This window comes from Pantherophis guttatus, chromosome 2 (genome assembly GCF_059756535.1).
Source record: "Pantherophis guttatus breed Tessera chromosome 2, ASM5975653v1, whole genome shotgun sequence".
Classification (NCBI taxonomy): Eukaryota; Metazoa; Chordata; class Lepidosauria; order Squamata; family Colubridae; genus Pantherophis; species Pantherophis guttatus.
Genome location: NC_142064.1, coordinates 234,267,162 through 234,282,266, shown reverse-complemented (window position 1 = coordinate 234,282,266; position 15,105 = coordinate 234,267,162). Strand labels below are relative to the sequence as shown.

The 15,105-nt window shown below is 38.4% G+C and overlaps 1 protein-coding gene across 11 annotated transcripts in view; it reads left to right on the top strand.

Annotated features, from left to right (window-relative positions):
* Nucleotides 1-15,105, top strand: part of CNTN6 (contactin 6) — a 229,013-nt gene that overhangs the window by 95,131 nt on the left and 118,777 nt on the right. For 8 of the 11 annotated variants that reach the window (XR_004595209.3, XM_034440535.3, XM_034440534.3 and 5 more), the window contains exon 5: nucleotides 10,742-10,828. The exons of the other annotated variants lie outside the window; for them this stretch is intronic. Coding sequence is in view for 7 of the 8 variants with exons in the window: in XM_034440535.3 (XP_034296426.2) it covers nucleotides 10,742-10,828 (87 nt within the window). In the remaining variant the exon portion in view is untranslated. The remainder of the gene's footprint in view (nucleotides 1-10,741; nucleotides 10,829-15,105) is intronic. 11 annotated transcript variants of the gene reach the window in all.

The following is a 15,105-nucleotide window of genomic DNA, read 5'->3' as shown; positions in this document are numbered from 1 at the left end:
CAAGTTGCCAAGTGGTGATAAATCTGTATTCAGGAGTGCATTCGGGGTGAGTGTATCTAATCAATAAATGTGGTTATTTGTTTTCTCTCCCAATTAACTGGGTTAGGAATAGATTTCTCTTTCAAAAACACAGAGCCAGAGACAAAGGAAAGTTTCAAGCTGGCATTAAATGAAAATATTTAATACTGCACTGTACAAGATACATAGAAAGTCAACTGCATGTTGATAAATGCTTGGACTTACTCTGCCATTCATAGTGTCAGATGATATTGCACTGGTGCTCAGATATGCTGCAAAATGTTCTCTCCACACTATTTCAATAACATTAATTTGGGAAGAGTCTAATATGTAGCTCCAGTCTTTGAAGATTAATGTTGTAGAATACAGTAAACATTAGCATAGAAAAAGAACCTCATCTAGATTATTTCCATATATCAATATCCCACTGGTGGAAAGAGTCATACTATAACATTTCTCCTGAAATAACAATAACATTAGAACCGAATAGTACTTTACCTTTGTACCAGTGATGGGTTTCAACAATTTTTACTACCAGTTCTGTGGGTGTGGCTTGGTGGGTGTGGCATGGCTTAGTGGGCGTGGCAGAGGAAGGATACTGTAAAATCTCCATTCCCACCCCACTCCAGAGGAAGGTTACTACAAAATCCCCATTTCCTCCCAATCAGTTGGGACTTGGGAGGCAGAGAATAGATGGGGGTGGGGCCAGTCAGAATTTTTACTACCGGTTTTCCAAACTACTTAAAATTTCTGCTACCAGTTCTCCAGAACTGGTCAGAACCTGCTGAATACCACCTCTGCTTTGTACTCAGATACAGGGATTTGATTTCTCTTTAATGCTTTGCTATCTTTTGATATCCTTACTGCTTCAGTCATATTTTTCTTTCTTTTCTATGCCATCTTGACAAGTTTCTATGTGATATATTTTCCTCAAATTATATTTGTAAAGAAAATGGCTAAAGATGCTTGAATCTGTTTATTGGTATTTCAATATAGAATTAATATTTAATGATATTATTATAGATTTAATATTTGGCCCTTGCGATTGGCAATCAGCCAAAGCCGATTGTCCTATTTTTGTGGTGGAATGTAATCCAGAGTCACGAGAGGGAGCAGGTCTTTTATAGGGAAAAAAGAGACAACGTAGATTGGAATCTCTGGTGTGTAGGAAAAGGGTGAAGGCAGGCCCCAAAGCAGTTCGCATCTAATAGTTATGTGGATAAATTCTTTAATCTGGTGCAATTCAGTTTATAGGTGAGCAGAGTACATAAACTACTCTGAAGCAACTCCTTGTGAGGTTCTGGGTTCCTTGGACCAGACGTTTTTTAAGCTTTTGATTTTATATTCTTTAATTCTGCATATCATGTTGTCCATTTTAATATTCACAGCCCATAAAATACAGAATTAAGAAACATGAATGGAATATTAAACTGGATAGCCAGTATCTAATCGCAAAATACCAGCATCTACAAAATGTCAGCATCCTGGTACAATACAGCAGACATTTTCCCCAAAAAAATTATTACAGAAGCAATAGAAATTTTAAAAAAGCATCCTAATAATTTAAGCAAGGAGGAAGATTATCAACTATCACCTGCTTGGTGATGAGGAACTAGTTGTGGACATTCCATTCCATTCAACCCAAGCAAAACATGGCGTCTTTTGCAGTCTTTATTCACTTCAAATAATCTCTGAAGAAGCTAGAAGCATGGCTACTGAAAAATCAGCACATATTCATTGCTTTTCATACCACTACCCAGATGTCATTTCACAAACAAATAACAGCTGTGAAAACTTACACTCTATATTTAGAAGCTAATTTCAAGTACAGGTTTTTGAATTACTAGATAACACAAGCCAGGATCACAATAATGGTCCTCTGCGGTGCGATAATGTTCGAAGGCTACATAAATGTATAGATGCATTGATTTCATGCTCGGGATTAAATGTTATCATCTGTGACAGAGTTTAAGCTTCCTTAATAAGTGTACAGTCACAAGCCGAACAGAATTGATAAATGACAACTATAAACATTCTAGAACCAAGTGTGAACAGTAATATACAAAGGGAAATCATTCTATTTGGATTTCTAATTTAGATCGTTGAAAGCTTTTCTGAGTTTACATATGCAGGAGTGTGGCTTTCAGTAGGCTCTTTAAAAATAAACAATTTGTCTTTGAACTCCTTTGTGCATCAGCCTGTTAGAGAAGTTTTGTTAGTTTACAGTTTTAAATGTCCCTATATTACATTATCCCATTTAAAAAAAAACAGGAGGAAGTGAAGGAGTGCATGTTTGAATGGGTTTGTGTATGTATATGCACCTTGTAATTTTAATCTCAATTAGATTATATATATAGTAATTCCCTAATCAGATTAGATTCAATTGGACATGAAGAATCAGAAAATAGCATTGCAAAACCATTTTTGGCCATGATTATGCAAATATATGTGATTTTCCATTTATCCAGTGAAACTCTTGATGGCAAACAAAATACAGATAGTCCTCATTTAGGAATCTCAGTTGGGACCAGCTACTTGGCTGTTAAGCAAAGCAGTCACTAAAGGTAACCAAACTGCGCTTATGATCTGATTTCAGCTTTTGTTTGCATTATAGATCTGCAAAGTGTCAAACCCCAAAACGGCAAGCCTCTGGGTTATCATTCGGAGAGGGGAGGCTGCAGGGGCATGACTGGGACTGATACAGTCATCGCACTGATCAGATGGGAGGTGGTGAATGGATCGGCCGACAAGCAGCTGGACATGGGGCACTGGGTGGAGGTTGTGACGCTGCTGCGCATGTTGATAAGCAGCTGGGCATCGAAGCTGATTGGCTGGGAAGCAAACGCCAAAGCTGCAGCATAGAGAGCGGGCCAGCAGCTGAGTGTCAGCCTAGATGCGGCTGAAAATTCCAGCCTGTTCATGGCGTCCGGAAGCCAAGGGGGCGGGGTAGGTGCACAGAAGGGGATTTAAGACACGAAAGACAGGCCACGGTTAGCACCGACTTTGTTTGTCTGTCACTCAGTGCTGGGTTTTCATGATTTCCAGGATAAAACTCTTCAAACTAAAACTGTGTTGCTTGTAGTTTCTTGGTGCTGGATCCTCGGAACATGACAAAAAGATTGTAAATATGAGGATAATATTCGTTTTTTGTAGCTCATAACTGCAAATAGTCACTAAATAAAGCAATTGCTAAATGAGGAGTACCCGTATATACAAATACCTTAAAGTCAAGAGGAAGATTGATGCTCCCTAAAAAAATTTATTTATTTATTTATTTATTTATTTATTTATTTATTTATTTATTTAGTTAGTTAGTTAGTTAGTTAGTTAGTTAGTTAGTTAGTTAGTTAGTTAGTTCCTAGAGAAACAGCCAGTGTTTCCCAGGCTTCTGAAAAACAAGTAAAGTTGAGGCCATCTGTAGGGGAGGCAGTTCCATAGGACATATGGTACAATAAAAAAGTCACACATCCTAAGTTTTGCTGGGTGACACTGCATCACTGTAGAGAAGTTCTACACTGCCAAAGACAGGCCAAAATCATTGAGAATAGGCAGTCCCATGAGTAAACTAATCCCATTTCATACAGGGCTTTAAAAGATGACATATGGCAGGTGGATTTGCATTGAAAACCCACTCTAAAACAATGCATATAGTTGTGCTACCTGGCCAAACATGGTGGAACCAATACTACATGCACCACTGCATTCTGGACAAGGTGAAGTTTCTGAATGCTCTTCAAGGAAGAGCCATATAGAATTCATTACAGTAGCCCTATTGGGAGATGACTAAACCATCAGTGACCATCAGCAGTGTATAGTATAGTTTATTGAATAGCCCGAAGGCCTTTTCAAACAAAACAGAAAAGAAAAAGGGAAAAAGATAAAACAGTTACAGAAATAGCAATCTAAAAAGATAGACCGTGCGGGTCTGGATGGGGAGGAACAGGCTCAGACTCAACCCGTCCAAGACCGAGTGGCTGTGGCTGCCGGCATCCTGATATAGTCAGCAGGTGCCATCACTGACTATTGGGGGTGAATCTTTGCCCCCCACAGAGAGGGCTCGCAATCTGGGTGTCCTCCTGGACACACGGCTGTCTTTAGAAGAGCATATGATGGCCATGGCCAGGGGGACCTTTTATCAGGTTCGCCTGATCTGCCAGTTGCAGCCCTTTCTGGACCGGGACGCCTTGCGCACGGTCACTCATGCCCTTGTCACCTCCCGGCTGGACTATTGTAATGCTCTCTACATGGGGCTCCCCTTGAAGAGCACTCGGAGGCTCCAACTGGTCCAGAATGTGGCCGCGCGGGTGGTTATGGGCGCAACTCGTTGTGCCCGTGTGACACCCCTCCTGCGCGAGCTGCACTGGCTCCCAGTGGTCTTCCGGGTGCGATTCAAGGTGCTGGTTACCACCTTTAAAGCGCTCCATGGCATAGGACCCGGGTATCTTCGAGACCGACTTCTGCCACCAATAGCCTCCCACCGGCCAGTTCGCTCCCACAGAGAGGGTCTCCTCAGGGTGCCATCGGCCAAGTTATGTCGGCTGGCGACACCCAGGGGGAGGGCCTTCTCTGTGGGAGCCCCAGCCCTGTGGAATGAACTGCCCCCGGAAATACGTAAGATCTCCAACCTCCGGGTGTTTCGTTGCGCATTGAAGACCCTGTTGTTTCGCCAGGCCGGGCTATCAACATAATGATTTTAAATTGGGGTATTTTAAATTTTTGGGGTTTTAAACCGGCCAAATCTATTTAATTATTTTAAATTTTAATCATTGTTGTGTCTTGTGTTTTTAAATTGGCTGTACACTGCCCTGAGTCCTTCGGGAGAAGGGGCGGTATAGAAATAAAATAATAATAATAATAATAATAATAATAATAATAATAATAATAATAATAATAATAATAATAATAATTTTATTTATATATAACATATATAAATATGTTAACCATTTCCTAAAGTGTTTCATTAATAAGCATGTTGAAGAAAACACAGCTTAAGAAGTAATAGTAGTACTTGAATAGTTTAAACCTAAGTGCAGAATAGCATCAAAAATTAATTCACTACAATCTAATTTAAAATAAAATAAAATGTAGAGCCTTATAACTTGAATGGCCCATATAACACTTAAAATAATCATTAAAGCTGCATTTATATAGCAATACATTATTTCATAAAATGAATATATCGGCACCATAAAAAAAAATAAACATTTTAATTCCTTTTAAATTTTTGATAGATTAGAATCTGTTGGAAATTGATTCCAGAGGACTGGTGTTAGATGGGGGAAAAGCTTGATATGGTTATTTTCAATAAGGAAATACCATTAGTCCTGGCAAGGGTATTAAGCTCAGTGCATAGGTCCCTGATCTACAAGCAAATTTTCCAAACAATTAGGAAGAAACATGAGTAAAGCCCAATGAGTTAAGGTCAGAATCCTAAACAGGTATTTATCTATTTAGAGGAAGACATGGCTATTTGGGTGGAGACCTGCACCCTAAAGCTATACAGTTCTGGACCTGGGTTAGAGGATGATGAAAGCTTATTTGGCAAACAAACCACTTCAACACTCTAGACAGTCTAGTTGGCAGGACTTTAACCAGCTGCTTTGTCATTCCCATGATAAGAAATTAATGATCCTATGAATATTCCTTAAGTGACAGTTACCATTCTGGGAGTTTTATTGATGGATTTTAAAGAAAAATCCCTCATGACAAATAGGAAATGTAATGTTTGTCCTAGGTGCTGTAATATTGCTGAAAGTTTTATACTTTCTAGATATCAGTTATGCCAAGATGTCCCAGAAATATCTGATACTGTTGAGGACTTTCATGGTTTTAATAAACTTGCCTTTTTTTCCCCACCTGATAGTTTGGTAGCAAAAGGTTTTTGTGAGTACTTATTTCTAAAAGCTCCTTGTAGCTGCGTTGTCATTTATTACATACTGTAATTCCAATGCAAAATTGCAATATTCATTGATGAATCCAAAACATTCTCTAATAATGGTAGAACCCATATAGTCTATTCATCGCAAGAAAGAATTCATGTTCACATTTCTTTCCTTTATGGAAATCAGCTGAGAAGTCTTTGAGGCTATCAGACATCGAGAAATTGTCATATTGAGCTGATAACCATAAGAAAAATCTCTCCCAGGAGGCCTAATTGAATCTTTCTATAACAGTTTGCTATCAGACTGTAAATACATTTTTTATTTCTGGATTCCTTTACGTTTAGTTTCCTCTGCTAAGTATATTTTCTTCTATCTTTTTAAAATCCTTTCCTTATGTTATCATGATGAGTTAATATTTATTTTGCATTTTACATTTCATTGTTTTAATTATCGGGCACTTGCTTGATGTTTATTCAATCTTAATTAGTAGGCATTCCCTTGGTATCTCCATGGAGAAAAAGGCAGGTTAGAAATTATGTTAAGAGTGTAAGAAACGTGTCCTCAGTTCTTAAACTGCGGTTATTGGGTGATCTAAAATTACAGTGCATATATTAAAAAAAAGACTCAGTTAAATGGGGATCGTGGTTATTAAAAAATATAATGAATCTTTTTTAAGTAAAAATAAATAGAGAGGAATATAATGATAAGAAATGGAAGGGGGGGAATATAAGAATGAAATTTTTTAAAAAATGTTACTTATTCATGGTGGGTAAGAACAGCAAACCTGGTATTATTTAAAATAACCAATTTGTCCAGAACAGGAAATGCAGCTCCTGCTAATATATGCAAATCACTCTGTCTCCAACTCCCTCACTAATCAGAGAAAGGGATGATGGTTCCTATTTAACTCAGTTCACTTCTATTGCCATATGAAAGGCACTTGTCTGTCACCTACTGTGATTTTAGCTTGTTAATTTCAAGAGATATTGACAAGCGCTTTAATTCCCATGCAAGATTAATGGGCTTCACAGGGAAGCAATCCCCCAGAGTCAGACAACCCTTTCGCACTTGCAAATTGTCCACATTGTAAAAAAGCTTTCTCTTCTCTTGTAAACAGGGCTGGAGTTGTTTTTTTAAAAAGGAGCTTTTGTTTGGCATCATGGGGTGAGTTTTCAATGGGCTGCCTTGCAGAGTAAGCACAAACATTTCTCACTGAGAGGAAGTTGTATTATTAAGGCTTGTTGCTAAGTGCTCATCAGGAAAGCAGATGAAGTTCCCGAATAATCCTCCCTCTTTTTTTTCCCTCAGCTATTTTCAGTGTAATGCTGGCAAACATATTCAGTGAAGTTTGGATCATACCCAGAGACCAAAAAGAGCTAGAGGGAGTAGTCTACTATATATGCATAACAGAAACTGTACTGAATACTGCTGGCTTTGCAAAACGTTGGCTTCCATTCTGCAAATGAGGTGGTAAAATATGGATGAGCTGACAGAGAGAACATACAGTTGTCTCCCTACTTGTAGGTGTTGATAGGTCCTAAACTCTCAAGTCAGAAGACAGGGTTTTTTTTTTTCTCCTTTCAAAAGAAAAAAGGAGGCTTTTGGGTCAGACTAGGTGGTATCTCTTTTTTACTGAATGTGTTGAGAAATGTTGCAGATTCTAGTGCCTGAGCACTTTTTGTTAAAGTGACATTTGTGAACTCGATAATCTAGACCTCAAAGCAAGAGGAAAATACTTGAAATATTGCTGAATTGCTCACAGGTTCACCTTGTCAAGGGTTTTCAGAGCTCAGTTCATAGTTATGTTTCATAGTTTCTTCTTAACTCTGGAAAGGGAAAAGTAGATTTTAAAGGGGTAAGATAAGCTCTGGGTTTTGTTCAATTGTATAAATCAGGGATCTGCAACCTTAGACACTCAAAGAGCCATTTGGATCCATTTCCCACAGAAAAAAAAAACACCGGGAGCCACAAAACCCTTCCCGTGCCTGACTATTTCTTGAGTGGCCACAAAACTAGCATATGTAGTTGAATTAAATGTTCTGTTTTCTTCTGAAACTTTTCTTTTCTTGGATTTATTCATGGTTGGCCTACTGGGGGTTGAAAAGCTCAATAAATCACGTGTCGGTGGGTGTCATACATTGGTGGTTGTGGCACATATTTTGAGTGACAGGGAGCACAGCAGAGGGGTGAAAGAGCCACATGCGGCTCCAGAGCCGCAGGTTGCTGACCCCTGGCATAAGTGTTATATCCAAATGCCAAGATTCCAGTTCTTAACCTGTGCCTCTCCCTTCATACATGGTACATCATCATCATCATATGTGGGTTTCATATAATTTTACCACTGGTTCGCCGCACACCGAAAATGTATGTGTGCACCCTCTGAGCATGCGTGCGTCTTTCATGCATGCACTTTGCTCGTGCGCATGGCTTGCATGCTTGCATGCATGCACGCAGCTTAAAAATTTAAGGGCATGCACACCCTTAAATAGGGTGGCATAGTGCCGGGGCGGGTGGGCAAGCCCACCGCGGGTCGCTACTATCGTTTCATCCAAACCGGCTGAATACCACTACTGATCATCATATGTCTTCAAGGGAAATTGGGAAAGAATGGCCGATAAGCAGAATTCAGGCTGCAGGGATAGAGCAGAGAAAGAGAATATTACATCCACAGTGGATAAGAAGTGTTTTCCAAGAGGTGATTACTATCAAAATATACTGTATCAGTGGTGGGTTGCCCCCAGTTCGCACCAGTTCTATAGAACTAGTAGTAAAACTGGCAGGAGGCCACACCCACCGATCCCGACATCATCAAAATGCTTCTGTGCATGAGCAGAAGAGTGTGTGTGCGGCCCCATTGCGAACCAGTAGTAAAGGTAAGTAGAACCCACCCCTGTACTGTATGCTTTTCTCTCCCCATTTAAGACATGAATCACTAAGCCGAACATTAAAGTAACAAGATTGCAAACATTCATCAGTGAGGCATTGATTTCAGAATCCAGCCATGGACTATCAGAGTTTACCTTATTAACTAAGGGTAGGTTTTCAGTAAACGTATAGACAGCTAATCTAATCTTGCAGTCCAGACAATGGACCAGCCTGGTTCAGATCCCAATACACTGCAATCCAAACTGGAATTTCTGGAACTGGCTCAGTGGTGGATTGCTACCAGTTCACTCTGGATCAGGCGAACCAGTAGTGGCGGTGGCGGGAGGCTCCGCCCACCCACCCAAACATCTCTGCGCATGCACAGAAGCGTTGCGCGTGCACACATTCACGAGTGAGCCGATAGCGACGGGATTTAAAACCCACTGCTGAACTGGCTTAAGATATAGATGGGAACAGCATGGGAAACAAGTAACCTGGGCTGCACTGCAGAATTGCATTGCACCTGCATTTAAATTATTTCTACTTTTCTTTTTCTTTGGAGGAAAAAATATATTCCAATAAAATCATTGATTGATTGATTTGCAATCTTTGCAAGAGTTCTAGAGTAGTTACATATTATTCTCTGACATTTGAAAAGAGAGTTAACTCCTGCTCATATCATGGATATGTGTATGTTATGTTTGTGGAAACAATTTAGAGGTGATTTGGTGTTGCCTTTTTTCCGAAATGCTGTCAAACCTCCCCAATAGTTATGCTATTTTTTGATAGTTTCCTAATCAAATATTAAATAGGCCCATCTCTATTTAGCTTCCAAGCCTAAAGTCAGCCAACCTATGCAGGGGTGGGTTTCACTTACCTTTGCTACTGGTTCACTCATTTCTGCACATGCGCAGATCATATTTGATTATGTCTGGGTGGGTGGGCTGCTACTTTTTCTTTTAAAGTCTTTTAACTTCAGTTTGTAAATCCAGATACTTCATTACTTAGTTCATTTATTTTTCATCAATTGTCTCTTGCTACATCTATGAACCATGCCTTTTTTTTTCTTTTTAATATTAGTAATGTCTGGTATTGTACTTCAGGTGTCTGAAAAAAATCCCATGAGATCTTGAATTCTAATTTTCAAATACTTGTCAGGTGCAGGGTCCCAGTAGATTTTCTTAATAATAAAGCCAAACTTTCTATATAAACTCCAGTGCACATTTTTTGCAATTTTATTATAGTGATGCTTAGGCAGTTTGGGCAATTATGCTTCATCCACTAATGAGGTGATCTACAATTTCATTTTTGATTTAAATACTTGAAATATTCCAACAGTTCAAAAATGTTCAGTTTTGGCTTTGATGATAATTGTTTGTATACCCTGTTTCTGTGCTGCTATGAATGTTCCATCAGTTTCTTTTTAAAGGAATTATTGAAAATGATATTTTTAAATCTGATTTTCCTTCATTATCACAGATATATTGAGCACAAAAGATTAAGATTTCCAAGTATCAATTCAGATTTAAGTGACTTTCTTTTTTTTCATAATCTTTTGATGTAATGCTCTATACCACTTTCCATCAGAGTGGTCCCTTCCTGTGCTTGATATAATCACTTGAAATGTATTTTTTTTCACTTTTTTTTTTTTACTTGTAACAATTCTTCCCCATCTTTATTTCTGGCAAAGTAGAGCCTATCTACTCCTTGAGTGGAAAGCATGATTCCTGGCCATTAATTTTCTTGTTTATCTAATTCAACTTGTTGCCAATCAATTATACCTGCAGTAGATCAAATAACTTGAATGGCTCAAGCATTTATGGCTTTAATTATGTTCCCTGCATTTAATTTTCTTTCAATTTTGTTTAATTTGTTTTATATAATTAGGTATATAATGATAGTTAGTATTCTTTTTAACTTGCTCGCTTAATAAGTCAGAAACTTCCATTAATCCTAAATTTTCCATCATTCTTCAGGTACCAATTTTCTTGTGGAAATCATCATCATCATCAACATCATCATCTGTATATTTTATTCCTGCCTTCTTCTGAAAATTACAAGAGGTAGATTTAACTCTATAATAACTGTTGAATATTAAGGTTTTAGATCAAAATGTTCCAATCCAGCTCCCCAAGCATGACAAACCCACTGTGTTTGAATCAATTATTCTTGTATTAGGAGTGCCAGCAGCCCCAGCAAAAAGTTTCTCTCTCAACGTAGGCTAACAAGTCTGTCCGGCAGGAAGAGGAATAGTTGTCTGCCACACCTATTCATCTCCACCCCCTACATTTTATCCCCAGAGCTAGGGTGGGGCTTCACTAACAGCGGTGGCTCTTCCATCCCAAGGATTGGTCCACAGATTTCCATTGCTCTACCCTCTTCTGCCTTCTGCCCATCCACATGTCAGGCACTGGTCCCAATTGTTCTTCCTCTTCCTCATCAGCCACCTCCAGATGTGGGGGCTGTTGACTCTCCATCTGAGGGCTAACGGATGGCCCAGGCTCCACCTCTGTATCTCTCTCTGACAGCTCCATTCCCTCTTCCCTCTTGGAGCTCTCTTATTGCCTTGATGCTGACTCTGACTCATAAAATTTGAAAGTGCCCTTTGGGCCACTGTCCAACTCCCTGTTCAATGGAGGAATCCAGATTAAAGCATCCCTGACAGGTGGTTGTTTTCCCTCTGCTCTTACTATTGGGAAGTTCACCAGTTCCGAATTTCTTTAAGGTTATGTAAGCATTCACCTATATCATCTGCTAATTCCATTTCCTGTATATGTATTTTGTATTCCCATCTCCTCGAAGTTTTTTGTAGAACTTGATTGGCTTTTTCTCTTCCTTATCCTCTTTTTTTCCCCTCTCCTGATTGGAATTGTTTAAAATGTGCTTTTAATGTTGCTTCTTAAGTAATTTATGCTCATGTTGAGTTCCTTTTCCCATGGCACCTCATGTTCTGGAACTTTAAATAACATTCCTCTGATTTACCAAAATTTGCTTTGTTGAAGTCCAGAACAGGGCTATATGGCAGGCCCATGGCTAGGAGTTGTGCTTCTAATTTAAGGAACCCCAACAGGTTTGAGGGAGCATGAATTGCAGGAACATAGAACATAGAATATTCTTTATTGCCTGTGTCTCTTGATGGCATTCAATTGTGGCAATTTGCATCTGGACAGTGCTGTGATCCTCTGAAGTCCAACATAGAATCTATATTGAGCCTGTGATGATGTACGTGAGTTGTGTGTGTGTTTGTGTGGAGAGAGAGAGAGAGAGAGAGAGAGAGAGAGAGAGAGAGAGAGAGAGAGAGAGAGAGAGAGAAGGAGGGAGAGAGGGAGAGAGAGAGAGAGTACTGTGCAAAAGTCTTAGGCCACCATTAGATTTGCTGTTGTAACATTGGTAGAATGACCATATATAATTATATCTCAGTATTCCTACTAAAATATAATCACAAAGTACAGGAAATTTGTATGTAGTATTCAAAAACAGGAAAAAAGCTGGAAAAAAAAACCCAGTTTTTATAAGCTAAAGTGGCATGTATGGCAAGTAAGTGACAAGTACATCTGGCTCCCATAAACCTAAATGGAACAGAACTCTGTCATTGCTAACCCTGTCCTATATTTTATGCCAAAATGACTCCATAACACTCTTTTTCACTGATCCTCTGTCCAATCTTTGTGAGCTTCAGCATATCTTAACCTTTTCACCCTGTTCCCCCTTCACAAAAGAGGTTATCCTTCCACAAAGACCATTCCTGATCAAGCTTCTTCAGATTGTAGAAGGGTCAACGTGACATCTTACCTCCAGTTTGGAAAGCAAAAAGTTAAGTAATGTTTTTTTATCCTATTGTGGGGAGCACCTAATGTATATTCCATGCTGGGATCAGTTTAAAGTAGTTAAACACAATAAGACCTATTCATTAAAAAAGATAACTATGCACATTTTACTTCCGTTGATAGGACTTTATTAACAACATTTACCCTATATAAAACAACTACCATCAAAATCATAATATAGTCTCAAGACAGTTTTCTTTTTGAAAAAAATAAAAGCAATAGGTGTTCTCTAGGTATCGTTAGGAAAAAAAACATCTAACAGTCTCAAAGCAGTTAGATTTTTATTGATAAAATTTAATATTTGTGAAGGTTAAAACCAGCCTCTTTATTTGCTGTGTGGTAAAGTTCTTTTTATTGTCCTAGATTCCAATAAATTCTTGAATGTAATATCCCCATAGCCACTAGAGCTTTTCATTTTATTTTTGATATAATACTCAAAAGATTTGAGAGCTAAAATGAAGGAGGGGAAAAATCGATAATGAGTAATACCATCTTTTTATTAGTGGAAAATTAGGAGACATCTATACCCCATGATAAATTAAATGATTAAAACAAAGGCATCTTGATATTTATAAGTAGAGTTCCCCCCAAAATAAGGACTTATCTAGGCATGTTCAATTTCATCTCTCTCCCCCCCAAACCCCAATCACCTTGGTGGGGTTTTAAAACCAACACATGTAGAATGGTCCACTTAAAACAATTTTTCAACTTTTATTCTTCCTCAAAAGATCTTTTCTTAGGGATTTGCATTAGAAGGTTATTGGATAGTAATAAAATAATTATATATTATTTACAACCTTCACTCCATAGAAGCAGTTTTCGGGAGCCTTGAAGCCAGATCCTTCTCAAGCCTTAAGATGGTGTTTAATCCTAGGACCTTCTATACACAAAGCATGAATTCACTAACTGATCCTTAATTCATGATAATGATGATGAATTCAATACACTATTCATCAAAACATTTTTAAAGTGATTATACTGTAGACAACTAGCACAGGGGACATAATTGATGATACAGTCAACAGTTTTATGCATAGAAAAAAAAGACTTGCTATGCTGTACATATTCATCAATGATTTGGATGAGGGGATAGATGGAGAACTCATCAAATTTTCAGACAACACCAAGCTAGCAGGAATAGCCAACCCTCTGGAAGATAGACTTAAGATACAGAAGGATCTTGACAGACTTGAACATTGGGCGCTATCTGACAAAATGAAATTCAATGGTGAAAAAAGTAAGGATCTACATTTAAGCAAGAAAAACAAAATGCACAGGTACAGTATATGTGGTACCTCCCTCAATCATAGTAACTGTGAGAGGGATCTTGGAGTCCTAGTGGACAACCATTTAAATATGAGACAGAAGTGTGTATCAGCTGCCAAAAAAGCCAACACACTTCTAGGCTGCATAAACAGAGGGATAGAATTAAGATCATGTGAAGTGTTAATACCACTTTATAATGCCTTGGTAAGGCCACACTTGGAATACTGCATTCAGTTTTGGTAAAAAAAGAAGTGGAGACTCAAGAAAGAGGGCAGAGAAGAGCAACAAAGATGATTAGGAGACTCGAGGATAAAACATATAAAGAATGGTTGCTGGAACTGGATATGTCTAGTCTTATGAAAAGAAGGACTAGGGGTGATGTGATAGCAGTGTTCCAATATCTCAGAGGCTGCCACAAAAAAGAGGGAGTCAAACTATTCTCCAAAGCACCTGAGGGTAGAACAAGAAGCAATGCATGGAAACTAATCAAAGAGAGAAGCAACTTAGAACTAAGGAGAAATTTCCTAACAGAACAATTAATTATTGGAACAACTTGCCTCCAGAAGTTGTAAATGGTCCAACACTGGAAGTTTTTAAGAAGAGATTAGATAATTATTTGTCTGAAGTGGTGTAGGGTTTTCTGCCTAAGCAGAAGGTTGGACTAGAAGGACTCCAAAGTCCCTTCCAACTCTGTTATTTTATTCTGTAATAGACATGTTTGTAAACTCATACAAGCATATATTCCTGCCTACAAAAATGCTCTTCTAGAACAGAAAATGGGAGGGCTCAGAAGCAGAGGAATCAAATCCGAGTAAGGGTATGGCTAGCTGATGAGAGCTAAATAACTTGAAATAGATCTATACTAGTCTCCCTTTATTTCTTTATCAGCAAAATATAAATTATACACACACACACACACACACACCACACACACATAGAGAGCAACATGGAGTCAAGCTATCTTGAACATACTGTAAAATAAGAGCATAAAATATGCCTGAATCTCAAAGAGATAATTATTAAAGTAATTGCTGATGCAATGAATGTCATAGTTAGCATGCAATTGTTTTAAGAACCCTTATTATTCACTTGACATTTCAAGTGCACATTGATATAGGCAGATATGATTCCACTTCTTGGATTCTTGTCTTGAGAATATATTGGAAACATATTTGCTTTTCTGATATTATGGTTGAGATTTGGCTAAAGAAAAAAAAAACTGTATTATGTCTCACTGAAATCAGTTG